This window comes from Orcinus orca, chromosome 12 (genome assembly GCF_937001465.1).
Source record: "Orcinus orca chromosome 12, mOrcOrc1.1, whole genome shotgun sequence".
Classification (NCBI taxonomy): domain Eukaryota; kingdom Metazoa; phylum Chordata; class Mammalia; order Artiodactyla; family Delphinidae; genus Orcinus; species Orcinus orca.
The window spans coordinates 49,529,154-49,544,538 of record NC_064570.1 but is presented as its reverse complement, the minus strand read 5'-3'; the positions used below and the strand labels follow the sequence as shown (position 1 = coordinate 49,544,538).

General features: G+C 36.2%; 1 protein-coding gene across 3 annotated transcripts in view; it reads left to right on the top strand.

Annotated features, from left to right (window-relative positions):
• Nucleotides 1-15,385, top strand: part of CEP57L1 (centrosomal protein 57 like 1) — a 60,809-nt gene that overhangs the window by 28,984 nt on the left and 16,440 nt on the right. For 2 of the 3 annotated variants that reach the window (XM_004264742.3, XM_033418705.2), the window contains exons 2-4: nt 4,141-4,361; nt 5,907-6,086; nt 7,243-7,364. In XM_004264742.3, coding sequence (XP_004264790.1) covers nt 4,199-4,361; nt 5,907-6,086; nt 7,243-7,364 — 465 coding nt within the window. In that variant the 5' untranslated portion in view covers nt 4,141-4,198. Of the gene's footprint in view, nt 1-4,140; nt 4,362-5,906; nt 6,087-7,242; nt 7,365-15,385 lie in introns of those variants that run through there. The other variant, XM_033418706.2, reaches the window with a different exon arrangement.

Genomic DNA, 15,385 nt, shown 5'->3' with positions numbered 1-15,385 from the left:
TTCTGTGCTCCCATAACACTCTGTATATGCTTTTGTTATGGAACTTATCCCGTTGAATCATATCTTGTTTTTAACTTGTCTCCCCTGCCACACATCGTTGTACAACCAATCTCCAGAACTTTTTCATCTGGCGAAACTGAAATTCTACAACTCCCCATTTACCCCTCCCCTCAGCTACCATTCTGGTTTCTGTTTCTATGAGTTTGACGACCCTAGATACCTCATATAAGTAGAATCATACAGTATTTGTCTTTCTGTGACTGGTTTATTTCACTTAGCATAGTGTCTTCAGTGTTCATCCGTATTTTAGCGTGTGTCAGAATTTCCTTCTCTTTTTAAGGCCAAATAGTATTACATTGTATGTATATACATTTTGTTTATCTGTTCATTCATTGATGGACGTTTGGGTTGTTTCCACCTTTTGGCTATTGTAAATAATGCCATTATGAATATAGGTTTACAAATATCTATTTGAAACCATGCTTTCAATTTTCTTTTGGATATATATACCTAGACATGTCATCATTTTTTATGACGTTGACATTTTTTAAGAAAACAGTCCCCCCTTTATAAAAAATAGAATGTTTTCCATTTGTGGCTTTTGTGATGTACTGAGATTCAGGTTACACATTCCTGGCCAGAATGCTGCATAAGTGATTGCAAATATTATCTTCTGCTTTTCTTTTGTCAAATTTTTTCATAATTTCTATATGTTGTAGAATGAATTTTCATGTAGTCTTTGTATCTTTTCCTTTATTTTCCTCCTGCCTTTAAACACAAAATATCTTGCCCCCTTCTAAGATTATTTTAACTATTCACTGTTTTTTTTAATAATTTTTAAAGTTAAAACAATTTTAACTCTGTAGGTTATTTGAAGTTCTGTACTGATGTGTGCTATTATGGAAAGGTTTAACTGGATTTTTTCCCTAGTTTTTCTAACATCATTCATTGAATGAACAACAAATGAAACATTTGTTGAATCCCATGGAAGTATTTATGTGAAGTTCTTAGATTTACTAATTTCTATTGACCAGTCAATTTTTATATCACTATCTTAACACCTTAGTTATTATATGTTGTAAATAATAGGTTGTAATATCTATTAGAGCATCTGTAAGGCAAATTCCTTAACCTCAAATTATTCTACTCAATTGTAAGAGTACTTTTAAAAGTAATATACATTAAGAATAAAATAAAGTTAGTCCAGCCTTTACTGTGTTTGCTCTTTGGATAAGTTAATCTAGATGCATACACAAAGAAAACCAGATAAAAGAAGCAGAGCTGTTGATCTTTCTCCAGTCTCTCCAAGGAAAAAATCTAAACTTGAAAGAATTACCAGTACGGAAACAGAGAGTCCTCCATTTCAAGAACCCATTGTAGTATCTCTGACTGCTTCCTAAATGCTGTCTCCCTAATAGTCCTATGAGATTACACAAAGATGATGCCACCAGCAGGAATAGACATTGGTTATTTAAAGGGACCATTTTGGAACAATTACTTCCCTCAAGAACGAGTGAAAATGCTTTGCAGTTAAGTATTTGTGTCCAGCACATTCTTTAGAGGGGATAGTTTCTTCATGCAGTGGCACCTTAGTTGCAGCCAATTAAGGTGTCTTAATTTTATACACCATAGAGGCAATGGATAATTTCCCTGATTGTTTACAAGCTGTCAGGAATGGTTCCAGGCATAACTTGAGTTTTCCTAAGCTTTACCAGGCTATTGATACAATCGAGGCCCACATTTTACAGCCCTTTGCCCCTACCTGTGGGACAGAATACTCCAACAAGAATTTCTGAGGTCTTTTCAGTAACCTACAGCTAGACCTCATACCAAACATTCACATTCCTTGGAGGATGGGGCTTAGGCAGCTCTCTGTATTTTCAGAAAACTTCCTCTAGAAAATTCTCTCATACATGCCATGAATATGTCCTTTCCAGCTGCTCTGTCACTCTCTTGCTGTCTCTCTCTGGCTGAACAGTACTACCAATGCAACAGAACTCTTAAAGTGCCAAAACTGTGTTAGTGACCTCTGGCAACTTCCCCCTTCATTGGAATATAACATCTTATACAAAGCAAGGCAGCTAGTGCCTCAATCTTTTATAGAGATCTTGGTGAAATATTTCTCACTTTTTACTTCCAGCCCTCTCTCTTCCCTACAGCCATGTATAAGTAGATGGGACTAGGTCAGAGATGAATTAAAATGACCACCACCATACTCTACTCAGAATCACTCCTCCTCTCCTCCACCAATTAAGGCTTTGATTTTGGATCAGGGTTTCTGTACATCTGTCATATTCCTTCAGAGTTTTTCTCCTAGGATGCCTCGGTTCTTTATGTAAATAAGCTTTGAGTAGTTTTTAAGCACTTGTTTATAATACAGGGCTAGATTGTAAGGGTTAAGCTGGAACCCCTATTACAGTGAGAACCCCATGGCTTGTTTTCTCTCATTTCTTTACTGTTTCCTTTCTTTTCTTCATATACCAGTAGGTTATTACTCTGCTTATGCCAACTTTCAGATGTGTTTACACATTTAATTTAAATAAACTTTGGTCTAATTTTTAACTTATTGGTATCTTCTGAGTAGTCATTTCATATACACTAAAACCCTTGAATTCTTTTTAATTGGTGCAAAAATTGACTTTGTAAAATAATACTATATTTGGGACAGAGGAAGCAGACAGTCCTCCCAAGGACTTCAGTGTATAGTGACTAATGGCAAAATTTCATTCTTTTCATTATTGGAGAGACTCAGCAGGAGCTGAAAACTGAATCAGATTTCTCGAGTAACTCCAAAGTTCTTTGGATAGTTTCAACCACATACCTCTCTCTGAAGATGTACAACCATGTTCAGAACATCTGTACTTTGGGGCCCTGCCTTTACTTTATTGTGAGCCAGCTGTAGCTAAATTTGCTCTCTTATTTTTTGAGGGAACAGCAACTTAGATAGATGCAGTCTCCCATGGGGAGTAGACAGTGTCTAAGCAGCAAGAACCCAGAGGGACAGAGACATGGTTAGTAAATGGTAGCTGGTGCTAATAACAAAAGCAAAAATGATCGCCTCCTAAGATCAAAGAGCATCAAGTATTCTAGCAAAGCTTCCTAGGCTCTATAACCTCTAATTTAGACTGATGAGAATGTCCTGGAAAACAACACATCATGACAGTGGCTAAAGTAGAAAATCCTATTGAGTGAAGTTATGTTCCCTGCCATCCCAGGAAATACAGTCATGGAAGTATCTTCCTTTGCCCTGTGAATTGGGAAGGTAGTGAAATCACTGAAATTTTACAGTTCTCAAAAATTAAAGTAGGCTAATTATAATTCTACAAAGGAATTCTAAATTTACATTTTAAAGCAAGCTTTCATTCTAAAAATTGTGCTGGTAAATTGTTTTGTGTATAAACAATTTTCTGTTTCTTTCAGTGTGGTTATGAGTTAATTTATTTAACATTGACTATAATCTATTAAGTAGAATACATTTCTAAAATATTTAAATTACAGAAAGGAAAATAAAATGATTTGGGAACATTTAAAAATTATCTGCTAAGATGGTTAAAAGAGCTCTCCAACAAACATACAAAAAAAGCCCAGAATGACAAGGTAAAGCTATTTTAGATTTTCAGATTTTGGAACCCTTCTAAACTACATGATTAGAATGCTAGTGCATTAAGAGGAGTTGTGTCTTATTCAAGGGTTAGACTCAGAAATTGATATATCCAAAATTACCCTTGAAAATCCCTTAGGAGGCCAGTACATTAGAGTCTTAGAGAATCATGTTATGTGGGTGGCTTGTGTTTCAAAGCTGTGTTGTCTTTTAGAATATATACTTTTCTCTCTGAACCCTAGAGTCAAACTCTTTTAGAGGGGTGCTCAGATGATGAACTTATGATCAACTGAGAAACCAGCAAATTCACACCACGCATGTAACGCTCACTCCAGAGCATATACTCATTGAAAGTCAGGCAGAATTGTCTATACTGTTTATAGAGTAAATAGTCATTTTTCTTTCTTTTACTGCTGAATTTATTATAGTTGAATTTGTGATAATTAACTTTGTAAAGACAAAATTCCACAGTATATGATTATGTATTTATTTTAAAGTTTCATCTGAATTTTTGTCTAATGTTTTTGTCATTCACATAGGAAAGAATGATGCTATACTGTGCTATTCCTTTACTGGCACAGTACAGAAGTACAGATAATGGATTCTGAATTAATGCACAGTATAGTAGGAAGCTATCGTAAACCTCCAGAAAGAGTGTTTGTTCCATCAATCGCCCAGAGCGTTGAATCATCTCAGACTCACTATTCTGTGAACTTAGAAGTTACCTCTCCTAAAATGCTTCGTAGTCCAAATAGCCAAGGTAATGCTAATAAAAAATCTTATTTAACATTAGGGGAATGGTACAAAGTATGTTATACAAAACTTTTCATTTTTATATAGAAAATAAGATGATTGTGTATTTAACTAATCTTAGTAAAACTGCTCATTTTGACTCTGTTTCTTAAAGTTTCTGTAAACTTAAGTTACTTAACATTTTTTTATTTTGGCTTCTTCAGCTATAAGATGAAAATTAATATAACCAGCTAAGCACATATTACAGGCTTATCATTAAAACGTCATTAGAAAATAGGAAAATACTCTTTGAAGAATAAAAGGTCAGATTTTCAGAATCCTTCTAATAAACAAGATGATTAGAATACTAATGAATTAAGTAGAATTGTCTTAGTCAAGGATTAAATTCAGTAATTTCATATATCTGAAATTACCCTTGAAAATTCTTCATGAATCCAGTACATTGGAGTAACTACAAAATACAAGTAATATAACTTTTAAAATACAAGCTTAGGAGGATCTTAAAATTGAATTAGGAAAACATTTATGACTCCAGGCATACCTACACCATTACAAATTACTTTCTAAGATGATGATAGTCACGTTGTTTTTTAATCTTTTATAATAATGGTTGCCATTATTAAATAGACTGGCTTTGTGGAGCAAAGCAACTGAAGAAATAATAATCCAAATCAAAAAATAATCTCTAGCAGACATCTTTCTAATTGGATATAAACTATTTGAAAGTTAACTTATAACATTTATTTATATTCAATTTATCTGTAGTTTTTTATAATTTAAAGTTGTAACTGAGAAGAAAATGTAAGACAATATTTGAAAATTTTATAACTCTGAGCTTATCTGAATCATGAAGATATTAATATAGCTGAAAAGAAATCACAGTAGTACATGTGTAACACTTATAATCTTTCAAGCCTGACATCAGTTAAACCACTAGGTTGTAATTTTTTCTTAATGGAAGAAACTATGTTCTATCTCATATGTCCTAATTATTAACATTATATCTTGGACAAAGAAACAATAAATGTTTCTGGTTTGACTGAAACTGAATACATGAAGAACTGAGAAAAACTTTTAACTTTAAACCTAAGTTTCCTTGTTAATTAGTGGGCACTATATTTTAATTTTCTTTATCCATGCTCATACTCTTATGCCTCCCAACCTTCCTCCCTTTCTCTCCCTCTCTGTCTCTCTCTCTCTCTCTCTCCATATACATATATACACAGACACACATATATACATATACATATATATATATCTTTTTGCCTTAATTTGAATATATTTATTTTATTAAATTTAGTGATTATTAGCTTTCTCATATCTCAAATTTAGGAAAGTACTAAATACAATCATAAATATATTGTTTTTGTAAGATATGTTAGAATTTGTCCCTCTTTAAAGTTTTGTCATTTTTCTTTTTGATGAGGAATATAAATTACTTATTTTTTTTGGTTCAGTAACAAAAACATACTGCTCACTTTTATATGCTACTATGATTGTTAAGTGTTCAAAAATTCTCACTTAAAATATCAAGCAAATTTTTTTTCAACAGCTCTTATTTTAGCCTTAAAAACTCTTCAGGAAAAGATTCATCGTTTAGAGTTAGAGAGAACACAAGCTGAAGATAACCTGAACATTCTTTCCAGAGAAGCGGCACAGTATAAAAAGGCCTTGGAGGATGAAACAAAGGAAAGAAATCTGGCACATGAGGAACTAATAAAGCAGAAAAAAGGTAAGAACATTCAATAGTTCTCAGAAACAAGTGGTTACCAAAGTTTACAACTTAAAAATAATAAGCCCAGTCTAAGAAGATTTACTCAAATATCTTTGTTCTTATATGCATTCCAACATTGAGGGCTTATTCTCAGACATTTTGGTATTTGCATTAAATGGATGTAATTTTGAACTTACCTCTATTATATCTGTTATCCCAGTTCATAAATTTTTGAGATTAAAAGAAAAATTAGACAAGTTGTGTTTAAGAATTATAATATTTTCAGAATACCAACAAAATGCAATATGTTATTAGCCCATAATATAATTGGAATACTTCATATTTTCACGTTTTTTTTTTATTAGAAAATATAAAGCAATACTAGTAATTAAACAACATAAAACAATAAAAATTAACTTAAAAAATTATATTTAACTTAAAAGATTAATTGGAAGAAATGGACAGGTAGGTGGAGGCTTCTGTGGAAATTATGAAAAGGACTTCTGGACATCTGTTTTAGAGATTTAGAACATAAGTTCTTTATATAATTTCACTTAAAAATTGTGGCTTTTTTTTCCTTGTAACACTACATCACCCTCATAAACAAGGTTCAAATTTGTGTTTCAACTTATAAATAGAATGAAGAAATGGGGAGGAAAAAAAAACATCCCAAGGTAATTGGACAAAAGTAGAAGAAAGAGCTGAGGAAAGTAACGAATTAAAGAATTAGAACGAGGTTGCTTATTATAAATAGAATTAACTGTGCAGTTAGTAGTCGAGAACAGAGGAAAATGGGAATGGTAGAATGCATATACCTGAGTTTCCTGAAAGAGAAGAAATGTATTGTTAGGAAAGAGACTTTAGGTCCTCTATTTTCCAGATGGTGTTGTTTCCCAGGAAGAGCCAGGTTTTTTGTTATCCCACAGGTCACTGACATCCTTCCTTTTCAGAAGTATGCCCTCTGGGAGTTTATGAGGAGACAACGTTAAATTGGTTATATATAATTAATGAGATACACACAAAATGTATGTTCATAACTTTGGGAGAGTCAATATTTAGAACTAAAGAACTCTTGAACTTTTAGCTGTTGATTGAATTCATAGAATACATTTCTTGTTATAACTCTCTGATCTATGTGATAACTAACTGACTCATTACTTTTTCTTTTTCATAGATATAAGTATGCAGTTAAGCTCAGCCCAGTCTCACTGTACCCTTCTAGAGAAACAACTAGAATATACAAAGAGAATGGTTCTCAATGTAGAGCGAGAGAAGAATATGATCCTAGAACAACAGGTGACCATATTTTCTATAGTAATATAATATAATATATGTTTTTTGTTGTGTATTTTTTTTAACAAAGTGAATCAGTTATACATATACATATGTTCCCATATCTCTTCCCTCTTGCGTCTCCCTCCCTCGTACCCTCCCTATCCCACCCCTCCAGGCGGTCACAAAGGACCGAGCTGATCTCCCTGTGCTATGCGGCTGCTTCCCACTAGCTATCTACCTACGTTTGGTAGTGTATATATGTCCATGCCTCTCTCTCGCTTTGTCACAGCTTACCCTTCCCCCCTCCCCATATCCTCAAGTCCGTTCTGTAGTAGGTCTGTGTCTTTATTCCTGTCTTACCCCTAGGATCTTCATGCCTTTTTTTTTTCTTAAATTCCATATATATGTGTTAGCAAACAGTATTTCTCTTTCTCTTTCTGACTTACTTCACTCTGTATGACAGACTCTAGGTCCATCCACCTCATTACAAATAGCTCAATTTCGTTTATTTTTATGGCTGAGTAATATTCCATTGTATATATGTGCCACATCTTCTTTATCCATTCATCCGATGATGGACACTTAGGTTGTTTCCATCTCCGGGCTATTGTAAATAGAGCTGCAATGAACATTATGGTACATGACTCTTTTGGAATTATGGTTTTATCAGGGTATATGCCCAGGACTGGGATTGCTGGGTCATATGGTAGTTCTATTTGTAGTTTTCTAAGGAACCTCCATACTGTTCTCCATAGTGGCTGTACCAATTCACATTCCCACCAGCAGTGCAAGAGTGTTCCCTTTTCTCCACACCCTCTCCAGCATTTATTGTTTCTAGATTTTTTGATGATGGCCATTCTGACTGGTGTGAGATGATATCTCATTGTAGTTTTGATTTGCATCTCTCTAATGATTAATGATGTTGAGCATTCTTTCATGTGTTTGTTGGCAGTCTGTATATCTTCTTTGGAGAAATGTCTATTTAGGTCTTCTGCCCATTTTTTAATTGGGTTGTTTGTTTTTTTGATATTGAGCTACATGAGCTGTTTTTGTATTTTGGAGATTAATCCTTTGTCCATTGCTTCATTTGCAAATATTTTCTCCCATTCTGAGGGTTGTCTTTTCATCCTGTTTATGGTTTCCTTTGCTGTGCAAAAGCTTTTAAGTTTCATTAGGTCCCATTTATTTATTTTTGGTTTTATTTCCATTTCTCTAGGAGGTGGGTCAAAAGGATCTTGCTGTGATTTATGTCATAGACTGTTCTGCCTATGTTTTCCTCTAAGGGTTTGATAGTTTCTGGCCTTACATTTAGGTCTTTAATCCATTTTGAACTTATTTTTGTGTATGGTGTTAGGGAGTGTTCTAATTTCATTCTTTTACATGTACCTGTCCAGTTTTCCCAGCACCACTTATTGAAGAGGCTGTCCTTTCTCCACTGTACATTCCTGCCTCCTTTATCAAAGATAAGGTGACCATATGTGCGTGGGTTTATCTCTGGGCTTTCTATCCTGTTCCATTGATCTATGTGTCTGTTTTTGTGCCAGTACCATACTGTCTTGATTACTGTAGCTTTGTAGTATAGTCTGAAGTCAGGGAGCCTGATTCCTCCAGCTCCGTTTTTCATTCTCAAGATTGCTTTGGCTATTCGGGGTCTTTTGTGTTTCCATACAAATTGTGAAATTTTTTGTTCTAGTTCTGTGAAAAATGCCAGTGGTAGTTTGATAGGGATTGCATTGAATGTGTAGATTGCTTTGGGTAGTAGAGTCATTTTCACAATGTTGATTCTTCCAATCCAAGAACATGGTATCTCTCTCCATCTGTTTGTATCATCTTTAATTTCTTTCATCAGTGTCTTATAATTTTCTGCATACAGGTCTTTTGTCTCCTTAGGTAGGTTTATTCCTAGATATTTTATTCTTTTTGTTGCAATGGTAAATAGGAGTGTTTTCTTGATTTCACTTTCAGATTTTTCATCATTACTGTATAGGAATGCCAGAGATTTCTGTGCATTAATTTTGTATCCTGCTACTTCACAAATATCATTGATTAGCTCTAGTAGTTTTCTGGTAGCATCTTTAGGATTCTCTATGTATAGTATCATGTCATCTGCAAACAGTGACAGCTTTACTTCTTCTTTTCTGATTTGGATTCCTTTTCTTTTTTGATTGCTGTGGCTAAAACTTCCAAAACTATGTTGAATAAGAGTGGTGTGAGTGGGCAACCTTTTCTTCTCTGATTGCTGTGGCTAAAACTTCCAAAACTATGTTGAATAAGAGTGGTGTGAGTGGGCAACCTTGTCTTGTTCCTGATCTTAGTGGAAATGCTTTCAGTTTTTCACCATTGAGGACGATGTTGGCTGTGGGTTTGTCATACATGGCCTTTATTATGTTGAGGAAGGTTCCCTCTATGCCTACTTTATACAGGGTTTTTATCATAAATGGGTGTTGAATTTTGTCGAAAGCTTTCTCTGCGTCTATTGAGATGATAATATGGTTTTTCTCCTTCAATTTGTTAATATGGTGTATCACGTTGATTGATTTGCGTATATTGAAGAATCCTTGCATTCCTGGAATAAACCCCACTTGATCATGGTGTATGATTCTTTTAATGTGCTGTTGGATTCTGTTTGCTTGTATTTTGTTGAGGATTTTTGCATCTATGTTCATCAGTGATATTGGCCTGTAGTTTTCTTTCTTTGTGACATCCTTGTCTGGTTTTGGTATCAAGGTGATGGTGGCCTCATAGAATGAGTTTGGGAGTGTTCCTCACTCTGCTGTATTTTGGAAGAGTTTGAGAAGGATAGGTGTTAGCTCTTCTAAATGTTTGATAGAATTCGCCTGTGAAGCCATCTGGTCCTGGGCTTTTGTTTGTTGGACGATTTTTAATCACAGTTTCCATTTCAGTGCTTGTGATTTGTCTGTTCATATTTTCTATTTTTTCCTGATTCAGTCTTGGCAGGTTGTGCATTCCTAAGAATTTGTCCATTTCTTCCAGGTTGTCCATTTTATTGGCATAGAGTTGCTTGTAGTAATTTCTCATGATCTTTTGCATTTCTGCAGTGTCCGTTGTTACTTCTCCTTTTTCATTTCTAATTCTATTGATTTGAGTCTTCTCCCTTTTTTTCTTGATGAGTCTGGCTAATGGTTTATCAATTTTGTTTACCTTCTCAAGGAACCAGCTTTTAGTTTTATTGATGTTTCCTATTGTTTCCTTCATTTCTTTTTCGTTTATTTCTGATCTGATTTTTATGATTTCTTTCCTTCTGCTAACTTTGGGGGTTTTTTGTTCTTCTTTCTCTAATTGCTTTAGGTGCAAGGTTAGGTTGTTTATTCGAGATGTTTCCTTTCTTAAGGTAGGATTGTATTGCTATAAACTTCCCTCTTAGAACTGCTTTTGCTGCATCCCATAGGTTTTGGGTCATCGTGTCTCCATTGTCATTTGTTTCTAGGTATTTTTTGATTTCGTCTTTGATTTCTTCAGTGATCACTTCGTTATTAAGTAGTGTATTGTTTAGCCTCCATGTGTTTGTATTTTTTTTACAGATCTTTTCCTGTAATTGATATCTAGTCTCATAGTGTTGTGGTCGGAAAAGATACTTGATACAATTTCAGTTTTCTTAAATTTACCAAGGCTTGATTTGTGACCCAAGATATGATCTATCCTGGAGAATGTTCCATGAGCATTTGAGAAAAGTGTGTATTCTGTTGTTTATGGATGGAATGTCCTATAAATATCAATTAAGTCCATCTTGTTTAATGTATCATTTAAAGCTTGTGTTTCCTTATATTTATTTTCATTTTGGATGATCTGTCCATTGGTGAAAGTGGGGTGTTAAAGTCCCCTACTATGAATGTGTTACTGTCGATTTCCCCTTTTATGGCTGTTAGTATTTGCCTTATGTATTGAGGTGCTCCTATGTTGGGTGCATAAATATTTACAATTGTTATATCTTCTTGGATCGATCCCTGGATCATTATGTAGTGTCCTTCTTTGTCTCTTCTGATAGTCTTTATTTTAAAGTCTATTTTGTCTGATATGAGAATTGCTACTCCAGCTTTCTTTTGGTTTCCATTTGCATGAAATACCTTTTTCCATCCCCTTACTTTCAGTCTGTATGTGTCTCTAGGTCTGAAGTGGGTCTCCTGTAGACAGCATATATATGGGTCTTGTTTTTGTATCTATTCAGCCAATCTGTGTCTTTTGGTGGGAACATTTAGTCCATTTACATTTAAGGTAATTATCGATATGTATGTTCCTATTCCCATTTTCTTAATTGCTTTGGGTTCGTTATTGTAGGTCTTTTCCTTCTCTTGTGTTTCTTGCCTAGAGAAGTTCCTTGAGCATATGTTGTAAAGTTAGTTTGGTGGTGCTGAACTCTCTCAGCTTTTGCTTGTCTGTAAAGATTTTAATTTCTCCATCAAATCTGAATGAGATCCTTGCTGGGTAGAATAATCTTGGTTGCAGGTTTTTCTCCTTCATCACTTTCAGTATGTCCTGCCAGTCCCTTCTGGCTTGCAAAGTTTCTGCTGAAAGATCAGCTGTTAACCTTATGGGGATTCCCTTGTGTGTTATTTGCTGTTTTTCCCTTGCTGCTTTTAATATGTTTTCTTTGTATTTAATTTTTGACAGTTTGATTAATATGTGTCTTGGCATATTTCTCCTTGGATTTATCCTGTATGGGACTCTCTGTGCTTCCTAGACTTGATTAACTATTTCCTTTCCCATATTAGGGAAGTTTTCAACTATAATCTCTTCAAATATTTTCTCAGTCTCTTTCTTTTTCTCTTCTTCTTCTGGAACCCCTATAATTCGAATGTTGGTGCGTTTAATGTTGTCCCAGAGGTCTCTGAGACTGTCCTCAGTTCTTTTCATTCTTTTTTCTTTATTCTGCTCTGCAGTAGTTATTTCCACTATTTTATCTTCCAGGTCACTTATCCATTTTTCTGCCTCAGTTATTCTGCTATTGATCCCATCTAGAGTATTTTTAATTTCATTTATTGTGTTGTTCATCATTGCTTGTTTCATCTTTATTTCTTCTAGGTCCTTGTTAAATGTTTCTTGCATTTTGTCCATTCTATTTCCAAGATTTTGGGTCATCTTTACTATCATTATTCTGAATTCTTTTTCAGGTAGACTGCCTATTTCCTCTTCATTTGTTAGGTCTGGTGGGTTTTTATCTTGCTCCTTCATCTGCTGTGTGTTTTTCTGTCTTCTCATTTTGCTTATCTTACTGTGTTTGGGGTCTCCTTTTTGCAGTCTGCAGGTTCGTAGTTCCCGTTGTTTTTGGTGTCTGTCCCCAGTGGGTACGGTTGGTTCAGTGGGTTGTGTAGGCTTCCTGGTGGAGGGGACTAGTGCCTGTGTTCTGGTGGATGAGGCTGGATCTTGTCTTTGTGGTGGGCAGTTCCACGTCTGGTGGTGTGTTTTGGGGTGTCTGTGGACTTATTATGATTTAGGGCAGCCTCTCTGCTAATGGGTGGGGTTGTGTTCCTGTCTTGCTAGTTGTTTGGCATAGGATGTCCCGCACTGTGGCTTGCTGGTCGTTGAGTGAAGCTGGGTGCTGGTGTTGAGATGGAGATCTCTGGGAGATTTTCGCCGTTTGATATTACATGGAGCTGGGAGGTCTTTGTGGACCAGTGTCCTGAAGTTGGCTCTCCCACCTCAGAGACACAGCACTGACTCCTGGCTGCAGCACCAAGAGCCTTTCATCCACACAGCTCAGAATAAAAGGGATAAAAAGTAGAAAGAATTAGAAGAAGAAAGAAAGGAAGGAAGGAAGGAAGAAAGAAAGGGAAAGAAAGAACGAAAGGAGGGAGGAAGGGAGGAAGGAAGAAAGGAGGGAAGGAAGGACAAAAGGAAAGAAAGAAGATAAAGTAAAATAAAATAAAGTAAAATATAAAGTTATTAAAATAAAAAAGAATTATGAGGAAAAAAATTTTTTTAAAAAGCAAAACGGACGGATAGAACCTTAAGACAAATGGTGGAAGCAAAGCTATACAGACAAAATCTCACACAGAAGCATACACATACACACTCACAAAAAGAGGAAAAGGGGAAAAAATCATAAATCTTGCTCTCAAAGTCCACCTCCTCAATTTGGGATGATTCATTGTCTATTCATGTATTCCACAGATGCAGGGTACATCAAGTTGATTGTGGAGCTTTAATCCGCTGCTTCTGAGGCTGCTGGGAGAGATTTCCCTTTCTCTTCTTTGTTCTCACAGCTCCCAGGGGCTAAGCTTTAGATTTGGCCCCGCCTCTGCATGTAGGTCCCGGAGGGCATCTGTTGTTCGCTCAGACAGGACGGGGTTAAAGGAGCAGCTGCTTTGGGGACTCTGGATCACTCAGGCACGGGGCGGGGGGGGGGGGGGGGGGGGGGGCGGGGAAGAGGCACAGAGTGCGGGATGAGCCTGCGCGGCAGAGACCGGCAGGACTTTGCACCCGCCTGAGGCGCGCCGTGCGTTCTCCCGGGGTAGTTGCCCCTGGATCCCAGGAACCTAGCAGTGGTGGGCTGCACAGGCTCCCCGGAAGGGGGGTGTGGATAGTGACCTTTTCTCGCACACAGGCTTCTTGGTGGCGGCAGCAGCAGCCTTAGCGTCTCATGCCCGTCTGTGGGGTCTGCGCTTTTAGCCGCGGCTCGCGCCTGTCTCTGGAGCTCCTTTAAGCAGCGCTCTTAATCCCATCTCCTCTCACACCAGGAAACAAAGAGGGAAGAAAAAGTCTCTTGCCTCTTCGGCAGGTCCAGAGTTTTCCCCGGACTCCCTCCTGTCTAGCCGTGGTGCACTAACCCCTTGAAGGCTGTGTTCACGCCGCCAACCCCAGTCCTCTCCCTGCGCTCCGACCGCAGCCCGAGCCTCCTATAATATGTTTTAAAGAACATTTAATGTCATGGGAAGATTGTCATATTAAAAATCTTAAATAGGATATAAAGCTGTATATAGGAAATTTCCAGTTACGGTGATACATACTAGGTCATTTGGACCAACCTTTTTGTAGAGGAAAACACAAAAAACTGGACAGAAAATTAAAAAGAAAGGGAGGGAGGGAGGAAGAGAGGAAGAAAAGAAAGTACACAAAGGCATTGTAGAGTTAACAAGGTGATGTAAAATCACCAATTCAAAAATCTGTGTGCAGACTTAAATCCAAAGAAGTTGAGCTCTAGAGAGGTTAGTTTCAGGTCCCTTCCTTCTTAGGGCATTTCTGATTCCAGAAGAGTCTGTTGAGAGGCTAAATAATACTTTTGAAAGCCATGGTTATGGGGCTAAGGAAATTTAGAGTCCAGGGCCTGCCAAGAGTAGGAACTGTGGTATATCTTCTGTGCTCTGAATGCTTTGTAATGGTGAACAAGAAGAAAAACAACCCAGATTACAGCTCTGCTCTAGGTTATCAGAGTAATCCAGAAAATCTTAGTCCCCGAAATTGGATTAAAGTGATCCTGGATGGCTAATGTTCCCAAGGACCTCAAATTATTTCTATAAACATCTCTTCTACATAGTGAGAAACTTTCAGTCAAAGATAAACAGGGAGAAGGAGATAAAGCACTATGAAAAGAGATAGCATACATAACAGACTATATAAACACTCTCATAAGTTATCTCCAGCTAGGTACTGGCTCTGGAAGAGAGAGACTTTAAAATAATTATGCTTGCTAAAATCAAGGAGACAGAAGATAGGAACAAAATTTGCAGTAGAGCATTAGAAACCATAAAATGGCAGAGCAGATTTGAGAAAGAACCAAATAAAAATTGTAGAACTAAGAAATACAATAAATGAAATTTAGAACTTAATGGTGGATCTAATAGCAGATTAGAAGAGATAATTAGTGAACTAGACACTGAAACTGTCCAGATCAATGAAGAGACAAAACAATAGTAAATTTAGAAAAGAGAGTAAGAGGCAGAAGTTAGAGTGAGGTCAAATTTATCTGTGATTGGAGTTCCAAAAGGAAAAGAGAAAGAATAGGACAGAAACAATATTTGAAGAGATAATGGCTGGGAATTTTAAAAAATTGATTTAAAAAAAATCAGACCACAGATTCAAGAAGA